At 46.8% G+C, this 23,646-nt stretch overlaps 1 protein-coding gene across 1 annotated transcript; it reads left to right on the forward strand.

Annotated features, from left to right (window-relative positions):
* Window positions 1-1,818: 1,818 nt before the first annotated feature.
* Window positions 1,819-5,414, forward strand: LOC147605784 (uncharacterized). Its single transcript, XM_086793648.1, has 10 exons — window positions 1,819-1,962; window positions 2,021-2,155; window positions 2,322-2,444; window positions 2,555-2,797; window positions 2,933-3,055; window positions 3,160-3,311; window positions 3,480-3,609; window positions 3,827-4,585; window positions 4,673-4,864; window positions 4,947-5,414. Exons 1-10 carry the CDS (start codon window positions 1,819-1,821, stop codon window positions 5,412-5,414), a joined length of 2,469 nt encoding a protein of 822 aa, XP_086649774.1.
* Window positions 5,415-23,646: the final 18,232 nt, after the last annotated feature.

Below are 23,646 nucleotides of genomic sequence, written 5' to 3' on the forward strand. Positions count from 1 at the left end.
AAGTCTGGTCCCCATCGGAGCATGTTTGGGGTACAATGGTATGGGGAAGATCGGGTTTTTCGATGGCCTCTTAAGCACTAAGAGACTTGAAAAATCTGCACACTGGGCGCTAATTACTAACCCAAACATGCTCCGATGGGGAAAAAACTTTCTAAGCATGCGGGGGTGGGTCCCCCCACATGCTTGCAAAGTTTGGTCCACATCGGAGCTGTTGGAAGTCAAGCTCCAGCTTCACACCGCGTGTGTTGTCTTTATGTTGTGTGATCATGTGACTGACACCAGCTAGGTACAGCTGGACATGTGTGTTGTAGTTAATAAGCCGGTCATAGCTAGATATTAGAAGCGTAGGTCTCTTTTATGTGTGAGAGTGTGAAAGTATTAGATAGAAGAAGGTGAGCCTCTAGGCTTTGGGTTCTGCTCCACTCTTTCTCTGTCTCTCCCTCTCTTCCAATATGGTATCAAAGCTCGGTTAGGTGGGCTCTCTGGAGCAGGAGGCGCTGAAGAACAAAAGCGCTGAAGTTTTTGAAGCGCTGAAGACTCTCCGATATTGCATCCTGTAAGGTATGTGTTGATTGGTTAAGCTTGTTGTTGCTCAAGCTTTGTTTTGTAGCTTGTTTGGGAGGATACAAGAGCTTCATTGAGCACATTAGAGTGCTTGGTCGTCATCAGTTTGGAGCAACAATTGCATTTTTTACACATGAATTGTCTGCGTGGATTTTGCCTGGAGAGAACAACACTTTGGCTGCATGCATATACACTGTGGAAAGTGCTAGATAGCTGTGACATGCTATTACATTGTTGAATGCATATCTGATCTCTCTACTGTACCCAGAAGGCAGCGTTGGAGCATAGGAATATGCAAAGCATTCATGCACTGAATTTGTGGGCTTGAGGTAGAAATTTAACGCTGGAAATTAATGCAGTGACATTGTCTTGGCTAGTTGCTAACAGTGAATGCAATCTTGACATGTATACAGCATACTTGTAGTTGCCCATATGGTCATGTATTGAACCCAACACACAACAGTGAATGTATGTTATGATTTGTGGACTTTGTGGAGCTAGATAAAGCTTGTTATGCTGAATATTTGCTGAGACTGCAACCTATGAGCAAGGGTTTTGACACTTGTACTACTTGCTGTCTATGCACTGATTTGTGCCCATATGGTTATGTTTGGACTGCTACATGTACTAGCAGATGTCTATGAAGGTTTGGGACATGTATGACATGTATACGACTTAGTTTTGGTACTGAATAAGCTGCTGGTCACACTGACAGTTTACAGTTTATAGACTGCATGTATGCACTCTGACAGTAAAGTTGCAGGAGATAAAGCTGAAGCAATTACATAGCATATGTATTGACCATCTTACCTACAGGTGGGACTACTTATTTGTGGATTGTTTTGAGCTACTGATGGGCTGAAATACCCTGGTTTTGACAGTGAATTTGTTGCAGAAAAACTATCATAAACAGTTAAGGACTGCACTTGGTCAGTCATACTTGTTGGCTTGCAGGAAGTCAGGCATTTGACACAGACATAGTCTACTGAACCATGGCTAATGCACAGGGCACTAACAATATTACCCAGATCGTTGGAGAGAAGTTGGATAACAAGAATTTTGCCTTGTGGAAATTCAGAATGAAAAACTTTTTGGTTGGCAGAGGATATTGGGATCTATGTACAGGTGTGATGACGCTGAACCTGAGATGGCTGAAAGACCGACACAAGATCAGAGAAGAGCTCATAAAAGCAGTGGACAGAGAGAGCATGCAAAGTGCTACACTACTAGTTTTCTTTATGTATATCTGATGCCATGGCAATACAGATCATTGGATGTGAGTCCCCAAAGGATACATGGGACATACTTATGAAGAACTATGGAAATATAGCACATGCAAGGAAGATTCAATTGAAACAACAGTTCAACAACATGTCTAGAAGTGGCAGAAGCATCCAGGTTTATACGGACAGAGGTTAAGACCATAGCAGACAACCTTGCCACCATTGGATCACAGGTGTCTGAAGATGATATGATTGCTGTCACACTGAATGGACGTGGCAAGGAATACAAAGCATTCGATACATCTATTTCTATTAGAGCTGAACCCCCTGACTGGGATGAGCTAGTTGCTTTGCTGTTGCATGAGGAGGTAAAGCTTGGATTGAATACAGGTTCTAGTGCGTCTTAGAGTAGAGACACTGTTTTGTACTCTAGCCAGCGTGGCAGAGGCGGTAGAGGCCGTGCTTCATTTCGAGGTCATGGTGATACTCGAAACACCTATGGATAGCAACAACAGAGTAATTGGCATGATACAGATACACAGAGCCAGCGTGGATTTGGCGGCTTTAGAGGCAGGGGGAGATCACCCCGTGGCAGAGGTGGTGGATCATGGCAGTCAAATGATCAATCTAACAGGGACAAAGACTGTCATTACTGTGGTAAATATGGACACATAGAAAAGGATTGTTTCAAGAAGCAAAGAGATATGAAGGCAAAGGGCAAACAGCATGGGCACTATGCATCTTCTAGCAGTTCTCATGATGAGCAGGTTGACAGATTGTTTGCCATGCAGCATGTGTCCAAGAATGCACCAAGACAGAATAGAGATGAGAGATGGTACATTGACTCTAGGGCTTCTAATCACATGACACCCCATGGAGAGTGGTTTGATGAGTTCGTTGTAGGTTCACATGGTTATGTGTGTACTGAGGACGACACCCAGCATGATATACAGCACACAGGAATTGTTCCGTTGATGATGCCTAATGGCAAGAAGAAGAGCCTGCATGATGTACTACATGTACCGTCAATAACAAAGAATCTTTTGTCTGTGTGGGATAGATGGCTGAACAAAATCTGTAGGAAGTGAGATTCAATAAAGATGGATGCTTTATTGAAGAATATGGTAATGGTTGCAAATTGCTAGAGGCAGAAGGGATGGCAGGATGTTCACTTGGATGCATCCATTCCTGAACTTAAGGTAGCCATGTTTGCACATGATGAGGGTGCTATTCGGGATGTTGAGATTTGGCACAAGAGGATTGGCCATGTCAATGTACAAAAGCTGAAATCTATGCAACAGAAGGAAGTGGTACTTGGATTGCCCAAATTCAAGTATAATGACTTTGGTCATGTATGTGTCCTACATGTCAGTTTGGAAAGCAGGCAAGATTTCCCTTCATGAAGCATGTAAAGAATAGCTCGAGACCCTTACAGTTGGTGCACTCTGATGTTTGGGGTCCGTCACATAATGCTTTGTTTGGAGGAGCTCGTTACTATGTATCTTTCATTGATGATTTCAGCAGGTACACTTGGCTATACATACTGAAGCATAAAGATGACGTGTTTGATGTCTTCAGACACTTCAAACAGCATGCTGAAAATGAGTTGGCTGTACATACTGAAGCATAAAGATGACGTGTTTGATGTCTTCAGACACTTCAAACAGCATGCTACTACGTATCTTGTCTTAGGTCAGATGGAGGCGGAGAATATGTCTCTAAGGATTTTGACAGATATCTTGCTTGCAAAGTATGGGATAAGAAGGCAGCTCACTTGCAGCTATACACCGCAACAGAACGGTGTTGCAGAGAGAAAAACAGGGTACTGATGGAGTCAGCTAGAGCTATGTTGAATGAAAAATGTTTGCCTAATGCTTACTAGGCTGAAGCAATGATGACTACTGTCTATGTGCTAAATCGAACCTGACATTAGGCACTTGAAAGTGTTTGGCTGCATTACGTATGTGCATATACTATATGAAAAGAGAAAGAAATTGGATCCTAAGGCAGTAAAGAGTGTGTTTTTGGGTTATGCACAGGAAAGGAAAGCCTATAAATGCTATGTACCGTCTACACATGAGACACTGATAAGCAGAGGTGTTGTCTTTGACGAATTAGCTTCTTGGTATGGGAATCCAGTTGTTGTGCCTACTGATGGATCATCCAGCACAAGTAATGCTGAAAATACCCCTGCAGTTAGTACATCCATGAGTGGTCAGCCAGGTGATGTATCATCTATAGTGAGTCCTTGGTCTGGCAGATTGCGGAATCGCACTCCTATGTCCACTAACACGGACATGTCAGTGAGGGGGAGATTGGATAAGGGAAAAGAAAAAATGTTTGAAGATGTAACAGGACCACTTACTGCAGGTTATGAGTCATCCAGCAGTGATAGCTTGGACAGTGAGTTGGGGATTCCGTCTATCATGACGCCAGGTGCTAGGCAGAATCGTTATGTGCGGCCTCATGAGAGGCAAGCTCAGAGTGAGACAGCATCCGGATTTTCCAGCGTATGGTGCAGGCTGAAAAAGGCATTATATGGGCTTAAACAGGCACCCAGTGCATGGAATGCTCGAAGTAGCAGCTATTTACAACAACATGGGTTTAAGTTGGGTGATGTAGATCACAATTTGTTTATGAAGAAGACAGATCATGGCTATGTATTTCTAGTTGTCTATGTTGATGACTTAATCATTACTGGAGATGATGAAAGTGGGATTACTGAAATTAAATCATGTTTGCAGGATGAATTCAAAGTCAAAGATCTTGGTGAGTTGAAATATTTTCTGGGAATTGAGGTAGTGTCGACACCTCAAGGCATATGGTTGCTACAGAAGTAATATGCTCATGACATGTTACAAAAGTATGGTATGGCTAAATGCAAGGCTATGGATACACCCCTGGAGCAAAATGTCAAGCTGCAGATTGATGTTGGAGCTGAAATAGAGAATGTAACCATGTATCGTCAGATGGTGGGCAGCCTGATTTACCTTACTATTACACGTCCTGACTTGAGTTATGCTGTGGGACTGATTAGTCAATTCATGCAGAAGCCTCGCAAACTGCATTTGGATGCTGTCAGGAGAATCATGAGATATGTAAAGGCTACGACAGATTATGGGCTGTTTTATGCATATGGGAAACCCCTTGACTTGACAGGGTATACTGACGCTGACTGGGCTGGTTGTGCCTATGAGTGACAGAAGGTCAACTAGTGGCTATGCATTTGGATTGGGTAGCAGCATGATCAGTTGGCAAAGTAAGAAACAACCTACAGTTGCATTGTCTAGTACAGAAGCTGAGTATCGTGGTGCTGCTTTAGCGACCTGTGAAGCTGTTTGGTTACAAAAGTTGCTGAATGATTTTGGGATTTACTTGGATAGCAAAGTGAAGCTGTATTGTGACAATCTGAGCAGTGTTATGCTTGCGAGAAATCCTATATACCATGCAAGATCAAAATACATTGAAGTTAATTACCATTTCATCAGAGAAATGGTACTAGCAGAGCAGATTAACTTGCTGCATGTGAAGACTGAAGACCAAGTAGTGGACATCTTTACCAAATCACTTGGTAAAGATAAGTTCATCTATTTTAGGCAGCTACTTGGAGTGTTGCAGATGGTTTGAGCTTGAGGGGGAGTGTTGGAAGTCAAGCTCCAGCTCCACACCGCGTGTGTTGTCTTTATGTTGTTTGATCATGAATGACACCAGCTAGGTACAGTTGGACATGTGTGTTGTAGTTAATAAGCCAGTCACACAGCTAGATATAAGAAGCGTATGTCTCTTTTATGTGTGTGAGTGTGAAAGTAATAGATAGAAGAAGGTGAGCCTGTAGGCTCTGGGTTCTGCTCCTCTTTCTCTGTCTCTCCCTCTCTTCCAATAGGAGCATGTTTGCGTACAATGCTAAGGGGAAGAGTGGGATTTGCCATGGCCTCTGAAGCACCAAGAGACATGAGAAAACTGCATTGGGCGCTATAATTGCTAACCCAAACATGCCTTGATGGTGATAAAACTTTGCAAGAATGTGGGGGTGGGTCCTCCCCACATGCTCGCAAAGTTTGATCCCCATCGGAGCATGTTTGGGTACGATGGCATGGTGAAGAGTGGGATTTTCCATGTCCTCTTAAGCACCAAGAGACTTGAAAAATCCGCACTGGGCCCTAATTACTAACCCAAGCATGCTCCAATGGGGAGAAAACTTTGCAAGAATGTGGAGGTGGGTCCCCCCACATGCTTGCAAAGTTTGGTCCCATCAGAGCATGTTTGGGTACAATGGTATGGGGAGGAAGAGCTGGATTTTCCATGGCCTCTTAAAGCACCAAGAGACTTGAAGAATTCGCACTAGGTGCTAATTGCTAACCGAAATATGATCCAATGGTAACAAAACTTTACAAGCATGTGGGGGTGGGTCCTTCCCACATGCTTGCAAAGTTTGGTCCCCATTGGAGCACGTTTGAGTATGATGGTATGGGGAAGAGCGGGATTTTCCATGGCCTCTTAAGCACCAAGAGACTTGAAAAAATCACACTAGGAATTAATTGCTAACTCAAACATGCTCCAAGGGTGACCAAACTTTGTAAGCATGTGAACGTGTGCCCCCCCCCGCATGCTTGCAAAGTTTGGGCTCCATCGGAGCATATTTGGGTACGATGGTATGGGGAAGAGTGGGATTTTCCATGGCCTCTTAAGCTCCAAGAGACTTCAAAAATCCACACTGGGCGCTAATTGCTAATCTAAAAATGATCCGATGGTGACCAAACTTTGCAAGCATGTGGGGGTGCACCCCTCCCACATGCTTGCAGATTTTGATCCCTATCGGAGGATGTTTGGATATGATGGTATGGAGAAGAGCAGATTTTTCCATGGCCTCTAAAGTACCAAGAGACTTGAAAAAACCACACTAGGTGCTAATTCCTAACCCAAAAATGCTCCAATAGTGATCAAACTTTGCAATCATATGGGGCTGGGTCCTCGCCCCACATGCACGCAAAGTTTGGTCGCCATCAGAGCATGTTTGGGTATGATGGTATGGGGAAGAGCAGGATTTTCCATGGCCTCTTAAGCACCAAGAGACTTGAAAAATCCACCCTGGGCGATAATTGCTAACCCAAAGATGCTCCGATGGTGACCAAACTTTGCAAGATTGTCGCGGGGGGAGGGGGGTCTCCCCCACATGCTTGCAAATTTTGGTCGCCCCATCGGGGTATGATGGTACGGGGAAGAGTGGGATTTTCCATGGCCTCTTAAACACTAGGAGACTTGAAAAAACCACACTGGGCACTAATTGCTAACCCAAACATGCTTCGATGGTGACCAAACTTTGTAAGCATGTGGAGGTGGGTCCCCCCCCCACATGCTTGCAAAGTCTGGTCCCCATCGGAGAATGTTTGGGTATGATGGTATGGGAAAGAGTGGGATTTTCCATGGCCTTTTAAGCACCAAGAGACTTGAAAAATCTACACTGATGTTAATAACTAACCCAAACATGATCTGATGGGAATAAAACTTTGCAAGCATGCGATGTGGGTCCCCCCCACATTCTTGCAAAGTCTCGTCCCCATCGGAGCATGTTTGGATACAATGGTATAGGGAAGAGCAGGATTTTCCATGGCCTCTTAAGCACCAAGAGACTTGAAAAATCTAGACACTGGGCACTAATTACTAACCTAAACATGCTCCGATGGGGATAAAACTTTCTAAGCATGTGGGGGTGGGTCCCCCCCACATGCTTGCAAAGTCTGAGCATGTTTGGGTACAATGGTATGGGGAAGAGTGGGATTTTCCATGGCCTCTTAAGCACCAAGAGACTTGAAAAACCCACACTAGGCACTAATTCCTAACCCAAAAATGCTCCGATGGTGATCAAACTTTGCAATCATGTCGAGTTGGGTCCATCCCACATGCTCACAAAGTTTGGTCGCCATTCGGAGCAAGTTTGGGTCTGATGGTATGGGAAAGAGCGGGATTTTCCATGGCCTCTTAAGCACCAAGAGACTTGAAAAATCTGCCGTAGTAGGTGATAATTGCTAGCCCAAACATGCTCCGATGGGTAACCAAACTTTGCAATAATGTCAAGGTGGGTCTCCCCCACATGCTCGTAAAGTGTGGTTGCCATCGAATCATGTTTGGGTACGATGGTATGGGGAAGACCCTGAGTCCCCCCCCACATGCTTGGTCCCCATCGGACCGTATTTGGGTATGATGGTATGGGGAAGAGCGGATTTTTTCATGGCCTCTAAAGAACGAAGAGACTTGAAAAAACCACACTGGGCACTAGTTCCTAACCCAAACATGCTCCGATGGTGATTAAACTTTGCAATCATGTGGGGGTGGGTCCCTTCCACATGCTCGCAAAGTTTGGTCGCCCCATCGGAGCATGTTTGGGGTACGATGGTATGGGGAAGAGCGGGATTTGCCATGGTCTCTGAAGCACCAAGAGACTTGAAAAAACCACACGGGGCGCTAATTGCTAACCCAAACTTGCTTTGATGGTGACCAAAATTTGTAAGCATGTGGGGGTGGGTCGTCCGACCCCCGCATGCTTGCATAGTCTAGCCCCCATCGGAGCATGTTTGGGTACGATGGTATGGAGAAGAGCGGGATTTTTTATGGCCTCTTAAGCACCAACAGACTTGAAAAATATGCAGTGGTGGGTGCTATTTGCTAACTCAAACATGATCCGATAGTAGGTGACCAAACTTTGCAAGCATGTGGGGGAGGGTCCCCCCCCACATGCTTGCAAATTTTGGTCCCCATCAGAGCATGTTTGGGTACGATGGTATGGGGAAGAGCGGATTTTTCGATGGCCTCTTAAGCACTAAAAGAGACTTGAGAAAACAACATTGGGCGCTAATTCCTAACCCAAAATATGCTCCGACGGTTACCAAAGCTTGCAATCATGTGGGGGTGGGTACCCCCCACATGCTCTAGTTGCTAATTACTAACCCAAACATGCTCCAATGGGGAGTAAACTTTGAAAGAATGTGGAGGTGGGTCCCCTTCACATGCTTCAAAGTTTGGTCCCCACCATCAAAGCATGTTTGGGTACGATTGTATGGGGAAGAGCGGGATTTTCCATGGCCCCTTAAGCACCAAGAGACTTGAAAATTTCAAACTAGGTGCTAATTGCTCACCCAAACATGATCTGATAGTGACCAAACTTTGCAAGCATACAAAGTTTGGTCCCCATCGGAGCAGGTTGGAGTACGATGGTATGGGGAAGAGCGGGATTTTCCATGGCCTCTTAAGCACCAAGAGACTTGAAAAAATCACACTGGGCGCTAATTGCTAACTTAAACATGCTCCGATGGTGACCAAACTTTGTTAGCATATGTTGGGGTGCATCCCCCCCACATTCTTACAAAGTTTGGGCCCCACGGATCATGTTTGGGTACGATGGTATGGGGAAGAGTGGGATTTTCCATGGCCTGTTAAGCACCAAGAGACTAAAAATCCGCACTGGGCGCTAATTGCTAATCCAAACATGATCTGATGTGGTGACCACATGTTGCAAGCGTGTGGAGGTGGGCCTCCCCACATGCTTGCAGAGCTTGGTCCCCATCAGAGGATGTTTGGGTGGTACGATGGTATGGGGAAGAGCGGATTTTTCCATGGCCTCTCAAGCACCAAGAGACTTGAAAAAAAATAACACTGGGCACTAGTTCCTAACCCAAAAATGCTCTCATGGTGACCAAACTTTGCAATCATGTGGGGGTGGATCCCCCCTACATGCTCATAAATTTTGGTTGCCCACCATCGGAGCATGTTTAGGTATGATGGTATGGGGAAGAGCGGGATTTTCCATGGCCTCTTAAGAACCAAGAGACTTGAAAAATAGGCCTCCGGTGATAATTGCTAACCCAAACATGCTGCGATGGTGACCAAACTTTGCAAGAATGTCGGGGTGGGTGTCCCCCACATGCTCGCAAAGTTTGGTCACTATCAAAGCATGTTTGGGTATGATGGTATAGGGAAGAGCGGGATTTTCATTGGCCTCTTAAGCACCTAGAGACTTGAAAAAACCACACTTGGCGTTATTTGTTAACCCAAGCATGCTCTAATGTGGTGACCAAACTTTGTAAGCATGTGGGGGTGGCCCCCCCCCACATGCTTGCAAAGTCTCGTCCCCATCAAAGCATGCTTGGGTACGATGGTATGGGAAAGAGCGGGATTTCCGTGGCCTCTTAAAGCACCAAGAGACTTTAAAAATCTGTATTGCGCGCTAATTACTAACCCAAAGATGCTCGGATGGGGACAAAACTTTGCAAGCATGCGAAGGTGGGTCCCCCCCACATTCTTGCAAAGTCTAGTCCGCATCGGAGCATGTTTGGGTACAATGGTATGGGGAAGAGCAGGATTTTCCATGGTCTCTTAAGTATTAGGAGACTTGAAAAATCTGTATTGCGCGCTAATTACTAACCCAAAGATGCTCGGATGGGGACAAAACTTTGCAAGCATGTGGGGGTGGGTCCCCCCCACATGATTGCAAAGTCTAGTCCCCATCGGAGCATGTTTCGGTACAATGGTATGGGGAAGAGCAGGATTTTCCATGGTCTCTTAAGCACCAGGAGACTTGAAAAATCTACATTGGGAGCTAATTGCTAACCCAAACATGATCCGATGGTGACCTAATTTTGCAAGAAGGTGGGGGTGGGTACCCCCCACATTCTCGCAAAGTTTGGTCGCCACCATCGGAGCATGTGTGGGTACGATGGTATGGAGAAGACCAAGATTTTCCATGGCCTCTTAAGCACCAAGAGACTTGAAAAATCTGCACTGGGCGCTAATTGTTGCTAACCCAAAAATGCTTCAATGGGGGTGACCAAAATTTGCAAGAATGTGGGAGTGGGTCTCCCTCACATGCTCGTCGCAAAGTGTGGTCACCATCGGAGTATGTTTGGGTATGATGGTATGGGAAAGAGCGGGATTTTCTATGGTCTCTGAAGCACCACGAGACTTGAAAAAACCGCACTAGGAGCTAATTTGCTGACCCAAACATCCTAGGATGGTGAGCAAACTTTATATGCATGTGGGGGTGGGTCGGACCCCACATGCTCCCAAAGTTTGGTCGCCATCGGAGCATGTTTCGGTATGATGGTATGGGGAAGAGCGGGATTTTCCATGGCCTCTTAAGCACCAAGAGACTTCAAAAAACTGCACTGGGCGCTAATTGCTAATGCAAACATGCTCCGATGGTGACCAAACTTTGTAAGCATGTGGGGGTGGGTCCCCACCACATGCTTGCAAGGTGTGATCCCCATCGCAGCATGTTTGGGTACAATGGTATGGGAAAGAGCGGGATTTTCCATGGCACCAAGGGACTTGAAAAATCAGCACTAGGCGCTAATTACTAACCCAAACATGCTCCGATGGGGAAACAACTTTGCAAGCATGTGGGGGTGGGTGCATGTTAGGGGAAGATGGTATGGGTAAGAGTGGGATTTGCCATGGTGTTTGAAGCACCAAGAGACTTGAAAAAAACCGCACTGGGTGCTAATTGCTAACCTAAACATGCTCTGATGGTGGTAGTGACCAAAATTTGTAAGCATGTGGGGGTGGGTCGGACCCCCACATGCTTGCAAAGTCTAGTCCCCATCGGAGCATGTTTGGGTATGATGGTATGGGGAAGAGCGGGATTTTTATGGCCTCTTAAGCACCAAGAGACTTCAAAAATATGCAGTGGGTGCTAATCGCTAACTCAAACATGATCTTATAGATGACCAAACTTTGCAAGCATGTGGGGGAGGGTCCCCCCCCACATGTTTGCAAATTTTGGTCCCCATCGGAGCATGTTTGGGTACGATGGTATGGGAAAAATCAAATTTTTTAATGGCCTCTTAAGCACTAAAAGAGACTTGAGAAAACAACATTGGGTGCTAATTCCTAACCCAAATATGCTCCGATGGTTACCAAACTTTGCAATCATGTGGGGGTGGGTCCCCCCCACATGCTCGCAAAGTTTGGTCGCCAAATCGGAGCATGTTTGGGTACGATGGTATGGGGAAGAGCGGGATTTTCCATGGCCTGTTAAGCACCAGACTTGAAGAACCCACATTGGGCGCTATTTACTAACCCAAATATGCTCCGATGGGGACCAAACTTTTCAAGCATGCAGGGGTGGAGTTTGGTCCCCATGGAAGCATGCTTGGTTTAGTAATCAGTACCCAGGGCGGATTTTTCAAGTATGTTGGTGCTTAAGAGGCCATGGAAAATCCGGGTCTTCCCCATACCATCGTACCCAGAGATGCTCCGATGGGGACCAAACTTTCCAAGCATACGGAGGGGACGGGTCCCCCTCACATGCTTGCAAAGTTTGGTCCCCATCAGATCATGTTTGGGTATGATGGTATGGGGGGAAGACCCCGCATGTTTGCAAAGTTTGGTCCTTATTGGAGCTTATTTGGGTATGATGGTATGGGGAAGACCCGGATTTTCCATGGTGGCCTCTTTAGCACCAACATACTTGAAAAATCCACCCTCGACGCTAATTACTAATCCAAGCATGCTCCGATGGGGACTAAGCTTTGCAAGCATGTGGGGGTGGGTCTCCCCCACATGCTTGCAAAGGTTGGTCCCCATTGGAGCATGTTTGGGTACAATTGTATGGGGAAGAGTGAATTTTTCCATGGCCTCTTAAGCACCAAGAGACTTGAAAAATCCACCCTGGGCACTAATTGATAACCCAAACATGCTCCGATGGTGACCAAACTTTGCAAGCATGCTAGGGTGGGGCCCCCTACATGCTTGTAAAGTTTGGTCCCCGTCGGAGCATGTTTGGGTCACGATGGTATGGGAAAGAGCGAGACTTTCCATGGCCTCTTAAGTACCAAGAGAATTAAAAAAAATTTCATTGGGCACATGCTTGGAAAGTTTGGTCCCCACCATCGGAGCATGCTTTGGTTAGTAATTAGTGCCCAAAAGAGGCCATGTAAAATCCGGGTCTTCCCCATCATACCCAAATATGCTTTGATGGGGACCAAACTTTGCAAGCATGCCGGGTTGTGTCCACGCCCACACGCTTGTAAAGTTTGGTTCCCATCGGAGCATGTTTGGGTACGATGGTATGGGGAAGAGCAAGATTTTCCATGGCCTCTTAAGCACCAAGAGACTTCAAAAAACTGCACTGGGCGCTAATTGCTAATGCAAACATGCTCCGATGGTGACCAAACTTTGTAAGCATGTGGGGGTGGGTCCCCACCACATGCTTGCAAGGTGTGATCCCCATCGCAGCATGTTTGGGTACAATGGTATGAGAAAGAGCGGGATTTTCCATGGCACCAAGGGACTTGAAAAATCAGCACTGAAAAATCAGCACTAGGCGCTAATTACTAACCCAAACATGCTCCGATGGGGAAACAACTTTGCAAGCATGTGGGGGTGGGTGTATGTTAGGGGAAGATGGTATGGGTAAGAGTGGGATTTGCCATGGTGTTTGAAGCATCAAGAGACTGGAAAAAAACCACACTGGGTGCTAATTGCTAACCCAAACATGCTCTGATGGTGGTGGTGACCAAAATTTGTAAGCATGTGGGGGTGGGGCGGACCCCCACATGCTTGCAAAGTCTAGTCCCCATCGGAGCATGTTTGGGTATGATGGTATGGGGAAGAGCGGGATTTTTATGGCCTCTTAAGCACCAAGAGACTTCAAAAATATGCAGTGGGTGCTAATCGCTAACTCAAACATGATCTTATAGATGACCAAACTTTGCAAGCATGTGGGGGAGGGTCCCCCCCCACATGTTTGCAAATTTTGGTCCCCATCGGAGCATGTTTGGGTACGATGGTATGGGAAAAATTGAATTTTTTAATGGCCTCTTAAGCACTAAAAGAGACTTGAGAAAACAACATTGGGTGCTAATTCCTAACCCAAATATGCTCCGATGGTTACCAAACTTTGCAATCATGTGGGGGTGGGTCCCCCCCACATGCTCGCAAAGTTTGGTCGCCAAATCGGAGCATGTTTGGGTACGATGGTATGGGGAAGTGCGGGATTTTCCATGGCCTGTTAAGCACCAAGAGACTTGAAGAACCCACATTGGGCGCTATTTACTAACCCAAATATGCTCCGATGGGGACCAAACTTTTCAAGCATGCAGGGGTGGAGTTTGGTCCCCCTGGGAGCATGCTTCGTTTAGTAATCAGTACCCAGGGCGGATTTTTCAAGTATGTTGGTGCTTAAGAGGCCATGGAAAATCCGGGTCTTCCCCATACCATCGTACCCAGAGATGCTCCGATGGGGACCAAACTTTCCAAGCATACGGAGGGGACGGGTCCCCCTCACATGCTTGCAAAGTTTGGTCCCCATCAGATCATGTTTGGGTATGATGGGGGGAAGACCCCGCATGTTTGCAAAGTTTGGTCCCCATTGGAGCTTATTTGGGTATGATGGTATGGGGAAGACCCGGATTTTCCATGGTGGCCTCTTTAGCACCAACATACTTGAAAAATCCACCCTCGACGCTAATTACTAATCCAAGCATGCTCCGATGGGGACTAAGCTTTGCAAGCATGTGGGGGTGGGTCTCCCCCACATGCTTGCAAAGGTTGGTCCCCATTGGAGCATGTTTGGGTACAATTGTATGGGGAAGAGTGAATTTTTCCATGGCCTCTTAAGCACCAAGAGACTTGAAAAATCCACCCTGGGCACTAATTGATAACCCAAACATGCTCCGATGGTGACCAAACTTTGCAAGCATGCTAGGGTGGGGCCCCCTACATGCTTGTAAAGTTTGGTCCCCGTCGGAGCATGTTTGGGTCACGATGGTATGGGAAAGAGCGAGACTTTCCATGGCCTCTTAAGTACCAAGAGAATTAAAAAAAATTTCATTGGGCACATGCTTGGAAAGTTTGGTCCCCACCATCGGAGCATGCTTTGGTTAGTAATTAGTGCCCAAAAGAGGCCATGTAAAATCCGGGTCTTCCCCATCATACCCAAATATGCTTTGATGGGGACCAAACTTTGCAAGCATGCCGGGTTGTGTCCACGCCCACACGCTTGTAAAGTTTGGTTCCCATCGGAGCATGTTTGGGTACGATGGTATGGGGAAGAGCGAGATTTTCCATGGCCTCTTAAGCACCAAGAGACTTCAAAAAACTGCACTGGGCGCTAATTGCTAATGCAAACATGCTCCGATGGTGACCAAACTTTGTAAGCATGTGGGGGTGGGTCCCCACCACATGCTTGCAAGGTGTGATCCCCATCGCAGCATGTTTGGGTACAATGGTATGGGAAAGAGCGGGATTTTCCATGGCACCAAGGGACTTGAAAAATCAGCACTGAAAAATCAGCACTAGGCGCTAATTACTAACCCAAACATGCTCCGATGGGGAAACAACTTTGCAAGCATGTGGGGGTGGTAGGGGAAGATGGTATGGGTAAGAGTGGGATTTGCCATGGTGTTTGAAGCACCAAGAGACTGGAAAAAAATCACACTGGGTGCTAATTGCTAACCAAACATGCTCTGATGGTGGTGGTGACCAAAATTTGTAAGCATGTGGGGGTGGGTCGGACCCCCACATGCTTGCAAAGTCTAGTCCCCATCGGAGCATGTTTGGGTATGATGGTATGGGGAAGAGCGGGATTTTTATGGCCTCTTAAGCACCAAGAGACTTCAAAAATATGCAGTGGGTGCTAATCGCTAACTCAAACATGATCTTATAGATGACCAAACTTTGCAAGCATGTGGGGGAGGGTCCCCCCCCCACATGTTTGCAAATTTTGGTCCCCATCGGAGCATGTTTGGGTACGATGGTATGGGAAAAATCGAATTTTTTGATGGCCTCTTAAGCACTAAAAGAGACTTGAGAAAACAACATTGGGCGCTAATTCCTAACCCAAATATGCTCCGATGGTTACCAAACTTTGCAATCATGTGGGGGTGGGTCCCCCCCACATGCTCGCAAAGTTTGGTCGCCATCGGAGCATGTTTGGGTACGATGGTATGGGGAAGAGCGGGATTTTCCATGGCCTTTTAAGCACCAAGAGACTTGAAGAACCCACATTGGGCGCTATTTACTAACCCAAATATGCTCCGATGGGGACCAAACTTTTCAAGCATGCAGGGGTGGAGTTTGGTCCCCATGGGAGCATGCTTGGTTTAGTAATCAGTACCGAGGGCGGATTTTTCAAGTATGTTGGTGCTTAAGAGGCCATGGAAAATCCGGGTCTTCCCCATACCATCGTACCCAGAGATGCGATGGGGACCAAACTTTTCAAGCATACGGAGGGGACGGGTCCCCCTCACATGCTTACAAAGTTTGGTCCCCATCAGATCATGTTTGGGTATGATGGTATGGGGGGAAGACCCCGGGTCCCCCCCGCATGTTTGCAAAGTTTGGTCCCCATTGGAGCTTATTTGGGTATGATGGTATGGGGAAGACCCGGATTTTCCATGGTGGCCTCTTTAGCACCAACATACTTGAAAAATCCACCCTCGGCACTAATTACTAATCCAAGCATGCTCCGATGGGGACTAAGCTTTGCAAGCATGTGGGGGTGGGTCACCCCACATGCTTGCAAAGTTTGGTCCCCATTGGAGCATGTTTGGGTACAATTGTATGGGGAAGAGTGAATTTTTCCATGGCCTCTTAAGCACCAAGAGACTTGAAAAATCCACCCTGGGCACTAATTGATAACCCAAACATGCTCCGATGGTGACCAAACTTTGCAAGCATGCTAGGGTGGGGCCCCCTACATGCTTGTAAAGTTTGGTCCCCGTCGAAGCATGTTTGGGTCACGATGGTATGGGAAAGAGCGAGACTTTCCATGGCCTCTTAAGTACCAAGAGAATTAAAAAAAATTTCATTGGGCACATGCTTGGAAAGTTTGGTCCCCACCATCGGAGCATGCTTTGGTTAGTAATTAGTGCCCAAAAAAGGCCATGTAAAATCCGGGTCTTCCCCATCGTACCCAAATATGCTTTGATGGGGACCAAACTTTGCAAGCATGCGGGGTTGTGTCCACGCCCACACGCTTGTAAAGTTTGGCTCCCATCGGAGCATGTTTGGGTACGATGGTATGGGGAAGAGCAAGATTTTCCATGGCCTCTTAAGCACCAAGAGACTTGAAAAAACTGCACTGGGCGCTAATTGCTAATGCAAACATGCTCCGATGGTGACCAAACTTTGTAAGCATGTGGGGGTGGGTCCCCACCACATGCTTGCAAGGTGTGATCCCCATCGCAGCATGTTTGGGTACAATGGTATGGGAAAGAGCGGGATTTTCCATGGCACTGTGGAGGTGGGTCCCCTTCACATGCTTCGAAGTTTGGTCCCCACCATCAAAGCATGTTTGGGTACGATTGTATGGGGAAGAGCGGGATTTTCCATGGCCCCTTAAGCACCAAGAGACTTGAAAATTTCAAACTAGGTGCTAATTGCTCACCCAAACATGATCTGATAGTGACCAAACTTTGCAAGCATACAAAGTTTGGTCCCCATCGGAGCAGGTTGGAGTACGATGGTATGGGGAAGAGCGGGATTTTCCATGGCCTCTTAAGCACCAAGAGACTTGAAAAAATCACACTAGGCGCTAATTGCTAACTTAAACATGCTCCGATGGTGACCAAACTTTGTTAGCATATGTTGGGGTGCATCCCCCCCACATTCTTACAAAGTTTGGGCCCCACGGAGCATGTTTGGGTACGATGGTATGGGGAAGAGTGGGATTTTCCATGGCCTGTTAAGCACCAAGAGACTAAAAATCCGCACTGGGCGCTAATTGCTAATCCAAACATGATCTGATGTGGTGACCACATGTTGCAAGCGTGTGGAGGTGGGCCTCCCCACATGCTTGCAGAGCTTGGTCCCCATCAGAGGATGTTTGGGTGGTACGATGATATGGGGAAGAGCAGATTTTTCCATGGCCTCTCAAGCACCAAGAGACTTGAAAAAAAATAACACTGGGCACTAGTTCCTAACCCAAAAATGCTCTCATGGTGACCAAACTTTGCAATCATGTGGGGGTGGGTCCCCCCCACATGCTCGTAAATTTTGGTTGCCCACCATCGGAGCATGTTTAGGTATGATGGTATGGGGAAGAGCGGGATTTTCCATGGCCTCTTAAGAACCAAGAGACTTGAAAAATAGGCCTCCGGTGATAATTGCTAACCCAAACATGCTGCGATGGTGACCAAACTTTGCAAGAATGTCGGGGTGGGTGTCCCCCACATGCTCGCAAAGTTTGGTCACTATCAAAGCATGTTTGGGTATGATGGTATAGGGAAGAGCGGGATTTTCATTGGCCTCTTAAGCACCTAGAGACTTGAAAAAACCACACTTGGCGTTATTTGTTAACCCAAGCATGCTCTAATGTGGTGACCAAACTTTGTAAGCATGTGGGGGTGGCCCCCCCCCACATGCTTGCAAAGTCTCGTCCCCATCAAAGCATGCTTGGGTACGATGGTATGGGAAAGAGCGGGATTTCCGTGGCCTCTTAAAGCACCAAGAGACTTTAAAAATCTGTATTGCGCGCTAATTACTAACCCAAAGATGCTCGGATGGGGACAAAACTTTGCAAGCATGCGGAGGTGGGTCCCCCCCACATTCTTGCAAAGTCTAGTCCCCATCGCAGCATGTTTTTATACGCATGTGGGGGTGGGTCGGACCCCACATGCTCCCAAAGTTTGGTCGCCATCGGAGCATGTTTGGGTATGATGGTATGGGGAAGAGCGGGATTTTCCATGGCCTCTTAAGCACCAAGAGACTTGAAAAAACTGCACTGGGCGCTAATTGCTAATGCAAACATGCTCCGATGGTGACCAAACTTTGTAAGCATGTGGGGGTGGGTCCCCACCACATGCTTGCAAGGTGTGATCCCCATCGCAGCATGTTTGGGTACAATGGTATGGGAAAGAGCGGGATTTTCCATGGCACCAAGGGACTTGAAAAATCAGCACTGAAAAATCAGCACTAGGCGCTAATTACTAACCCAAACATGCTCCGATGGGGAAACAACTTTGCAAGCATGTGGGGGTGGTAGAGGAAGATGGTATGGGTAAGAGTGGGATTTGCCATGGTGTTTGAAGCACCAAGAGACTGGAAAAAAATCGCACTGGGTGCTAATTGCTAACCAAACATGCTCTGATGGTGGTGGTGACCAAAATTTGTAAGCATGTGGGGGTGGGTCGGACCCCCACATGCTTGCAAAGTCTAGTCCCCATCGGAGCATGTTTGGGTATGATGGTATGGGGAAGAGCGGGATTTTTATGGCCTCTTAAGCACCAAGAGACTTCAAAAATATGCAGTGGGTGCTAATCGCTAACTCAAACATGATCTTATAGATGACCAAACTTTGCAAGCATGTGGGGGAGGGTCCCCCCCCACATGTTTGTAAATTTTGGTCCCCATCGGACCATGTTTGGGTACGATGGTATGGGAAAAATCGAATTTTTTAATGGCCTCTTAAGCACTAAAAGAGACTTGAGAAAACAACATTGGGTGCGAATTCCTAACCCAAATATGCTCCGATGGTGGTTACCAAACTTTGCAATCATGTGGGGGTGGGTCCCCCCCACATGCTCGCAAAGTTTGGTCGCCACATCGGAGCATGTTTGGGTACGATGGTATGGGGAAGAGCGGGATTTTCCATGGCCTGTTAAGCACCAAGAGACTTGAAGAACCCACATTGGGCGCTATTTACTAACGCAAATATGCTCTGATGGGGACCAAACTTTTCAAGCATGCAGGGGTGGAGTTTGGTCCCCATGGGAGCATGCTTGGTTTAGTAATCAGTACCCAGGGTGGATTTTTCAAGTATGTTGGTGCTTAAGAGGCCATGGAAAATCCGGGTCTTCCCTATACCATCGTACCCAGAGATGCTCCGATGGGGACCAAACTTTCCAAGCATACGGAGGGGACGGGTCCCCCTCACATGCTTGCAAAGTTTGGTCCCCATCAGATCATGTTTGGGTACGATGGTATGGGGGGAAGACCCCGCATGTTTGCAAAGTTTGGTCCCCATTGGAGCTTATTTGGGTATGATGGTATGGGGAAGACCCGGATTTTCCATGGTGGCCTCTCTAGCACCAACATACTTGAAAAATCCACCCTCGGCGCTAATTACTAATCCAAGCATGCTCCGATGGGGACTAAGCTTTGCAAGCATGTGGGGGTGGGTGTCCCCCACATGCTTGCAAAGTTTGGTCCCCATTGGAGCATGTTTGGGTACAATTGTATGGGGAAGAGTGAATTTTTCCATGGCCTCTTAAGCACCAAGAGACTTGAAAAATCCACTCTGGGCACTAATTGATAACCCAAACATGCTCCGATGGTGACCAAACTTTGCAAGCATGCTAGGGTGGGCCCCCCTACATGCTTGTAAAGTTTGGTCCCCGTCGGAGCATGTTTGGGTCACGATGGTATGGGAAAGAGCGAGACTTTCCATGGCCTCTTAAGTACCAAGAGAATTAAAAAAAATTTCATTGGGCACATGCTTGGAAAGTTTGGTCCCCACCATCGGAGCATGCTTTGGTTAGTAATTAGTGCCCAAAAGAGGCCATGTAAAATTCGGGTCTTCCCCATCGTACCCAAATATGCTTTGATGGGGACAAAACTTTGCAAGCATGCGGGGTTGTGTCCACGCCCACACGCTTGTAAAGTTTGGTTCCCATCGGAGCATGTTTGGGTACGATGGTATGGGGAAGAGCAAGATTTTCCATGGCCTCTTAAGCACCAAGAGACTTGAAAAAACTGCACTGGGCGCTAATTGCTAATGCAAACATGCTCCGATGGTGACCAAACTTTGTAAGCATGTGGGGGTGGGTCCCCACCACATGCTTGCAAGGTGTGATCCCCATCGCAGCATGTTTGGGTACAATGGTATGGAAAAGAGCGGGATTTTCCATGGCACCAAGGGACTTGAAAAATCAGCACTAGGCGCTAATTACTAACCCAAACATGCTCCGATGGGGAAACAACTTTGCAAGCATGTGGGGGTGGGTGTATGTTAGGGGAAGATGGTATGGGTAAGAGTGGGATTTGCCATGGTGTTTGAAGCACCAAGAGACTGGAAAAAAACCGCACTGGGTGCTAATTGCTAACCCAAACATGCTCTGATGGTGGTGGTGACCAAAATTTGTAAGCATGTGGAAGTCTAGTCCCCATCGGAGCATGTTTGGGTATGATGGTATGGGGAAGAGCGGGATTTTTATGGCCTCTTAAGCACCAAGAGACTTCAAAAATATGCAGTGGGTGCTAATCACTAACTCAAACATGATCTTATAGATGACCAAACTTTGCAAGCATGTGGGGGAGGGTCCCCCCCCACATGTTTGCAAATTTTGGTCCACATCGGAGCATGTTTGGGTACGATGGTATGGGGAAAATTGAATTTTTTAATGGCCTCTTAAGCACTAAAAGAGACTTGAGAAAACAACATTGGGCGCTAATTCCTAACCCAAATATGCTCCGATGGTTACCAAACTTTGCAATCATGTGGGGGTGGGTCCCCCCCACATGCTCGCAAAGTTTGGTCGCCACATCGGAGCATGTTTGGGTACGATGGTATGGGGAAGAGCGGGATTTTCCATGGCCTGTTAAGCACCAAGAGACTTGAAGAACCCACATTGGGCGCTATTTACTAACCCAAATATGCTCCGATGGGGACCAAACTTTTCAAGCATGCAGGGGTGGAGTTTGGTCCCCATGGGAGCATGCTTGGTTTAGTAATCAGTACCCAGGGTGGATTTTTCAAGTATGTTGGTGCTTTAGAGGCCATGGAAAATCCGGGTCTTCCCCATACCATCGTACCCAGAGATGCTCCGATGGGGACCAAACTTTCCAAGCATACGGAGGGGACGGGTCCCCCTCACATGCTTGCAAAGTTTGGTCCCCATCAGATCATGTTTGGGTACGATGGTATGGGGGGAAGACCCCGGGTCCCCCCCGCATGTTTGCAAAGTTTGTTCCCCATTGGAGCTTATTTGGGTACGATGGTATGGGGAAGACTCAGATTTTCCATGGTGGCCTCTTTAGCACCAACATACTTGAAAAATCCACCCTCGACGCTAATTACTAATCCAAGCATGCTCCGATGGGGACTAAGCTTTGCAAGCATGTGGGGGTGGGTCCCCCCAACATGCTTGCAAAGTTTGGTCCCCATTGGAGCATGTTTGGGTACAATTGTATGGGGAAGAGTGAATTTTTCCATGGCCTCTTAAGCACCAGAGACTTGAAAAATCCACCCTGGGCACTAATTGATAACCCAAACATGCTCCGATGGTGACCAAACTTTGCAAGCATGCTAGGGTGGGGCCCCCTACATGCTTGTAAAGTTTGGTCCCCGTCGGAGCATGTTTGGGTCACGATGGTATGGGAAAGAGCGAGACTTTCCATGGCCTCTTAAGTACCAAGAGAATTAAAAAAAATTTCATTGGGCACATGCTTGGAAAGTTTGGTCCCCACCATCGGAGCATGCTTTGGTTAGTAATTAGTGCCCAAAAGAGGCCATGTCAAATCCGGGTCTTCCCCATCGTACCCAAATATGCTTTGATGGGGACCAAACTTTGCAAGCATGCGGGGTTTGTCCACGCCCACACGCTTGTAAAGTTTGGTTCCCATCGGAGCATGTTTGGGTACGATGGTATGGGGAAGAGCAAGATTTTCCATGGCCTCTTAAGCACCAAGAGACTTGAAAAATCCACCTGGGCACTAATTACTAACCCAAACATGCTCCAATTAGGACCAAACTTTGCAAGCAAGCGAGGTTGGGTCCCCCTCGCATGCTTGTAAAGTTTGTTGGTCCCCATCGGAGCATGTTTGGGTATGATGGTATGGAGGAGAGCGGGATTTTCCATGGCCTCTTAAGCACCAAGAGACTTGAAAAATCCACCGTGGGCACTAATTACTAACCCAAGCATGCTCCGATGAGAACCAAACTTTGCAAAGATGTGGGGGTGGGTCTCTCCCACGTGCTTGCAAAGTTTGGGCCCCATCGGAGCATGCTTGGGTATGATGGCATGGGGATTTTCAACAAACAATATGATGGCAAAGTGTTAAAAAAATCAAAAAACCATGAACATCAACTAAAATGTAATGATCCTCAATAATTCATTGTGCAATTTGGCCGAAAGGCTATTTTTGCACCCTTCCAGACCAATAGAAATTTTCCTTTATTTTTTCAATAGTCTTTAGTGAACGCTTATTCGAATGATGCCCCATGCAGTTTGAAATACATTTAGTATGCATATGATTTGTTTGCACGCATGAGTGACCTCTTAAAATTAGGATTTTTAAGGGTTATTGTAATGATATCATTTTCTTGTATAAATAAAGGTTGACCTCTATTTTTTCTCATCCCTTACCAGCGAGAGCCTTCCCATTCTTACCCTTAGCTCTCCTCACCATGGCGCGTACAAAGCAAACAATGAAGAAGATAACCAAAGAACGACACGCTCGATTGAAGGACAACGCAAACAAGAATTTGGAGCGTTACAACCATAGTCTCAACAACAAACAATTGATAGAGCAATCCAACTCATCCTAGCGAAGCAAACATGTAAAGTTGGTGGATTATGGCACAGAAGATAGCAGTGCAGCAGACACGGACACACCGACTACGGGGAGCCTACATGGGCGCACATGGAGATTCCCAACCACTGAGCCATAGGAGAAAAGACCTTGCCATTCATCACCACGCAACAGCAAGAGCAGCAATGCGAGTAAGAGAAATAGCAGGAGCAAGAGAAACAACAACAACAAGAGCAGTAAGGGGAGCAAGAGGAAGAAGCACCAGCCCCAAAAAGAAACAGAAGGAAGTCAACCTATTACAGGCCTCGCCTAATACAACCATGTCCCGCCAAACGTCTTCCTCGTGGCCCCACCCACATGAGACGCTTAGGATATAGGGCTTTCCAAGAGATAC

Source organism: Cibotium barometz, chromosome 59 (assembly GCF_041138505.1).
Source record: "Cibotium barometz isolate CiBa-2024 chromosome 59, ASM4113850v1, whole genome shotgun sequence".
Lineage (NCBI taxonomy): Eukaryota > Viridiplantae > Streptophyta > Polypodiopsida > Cyatheales > Cibotiaceae > Cibotium > Cibotium barometz.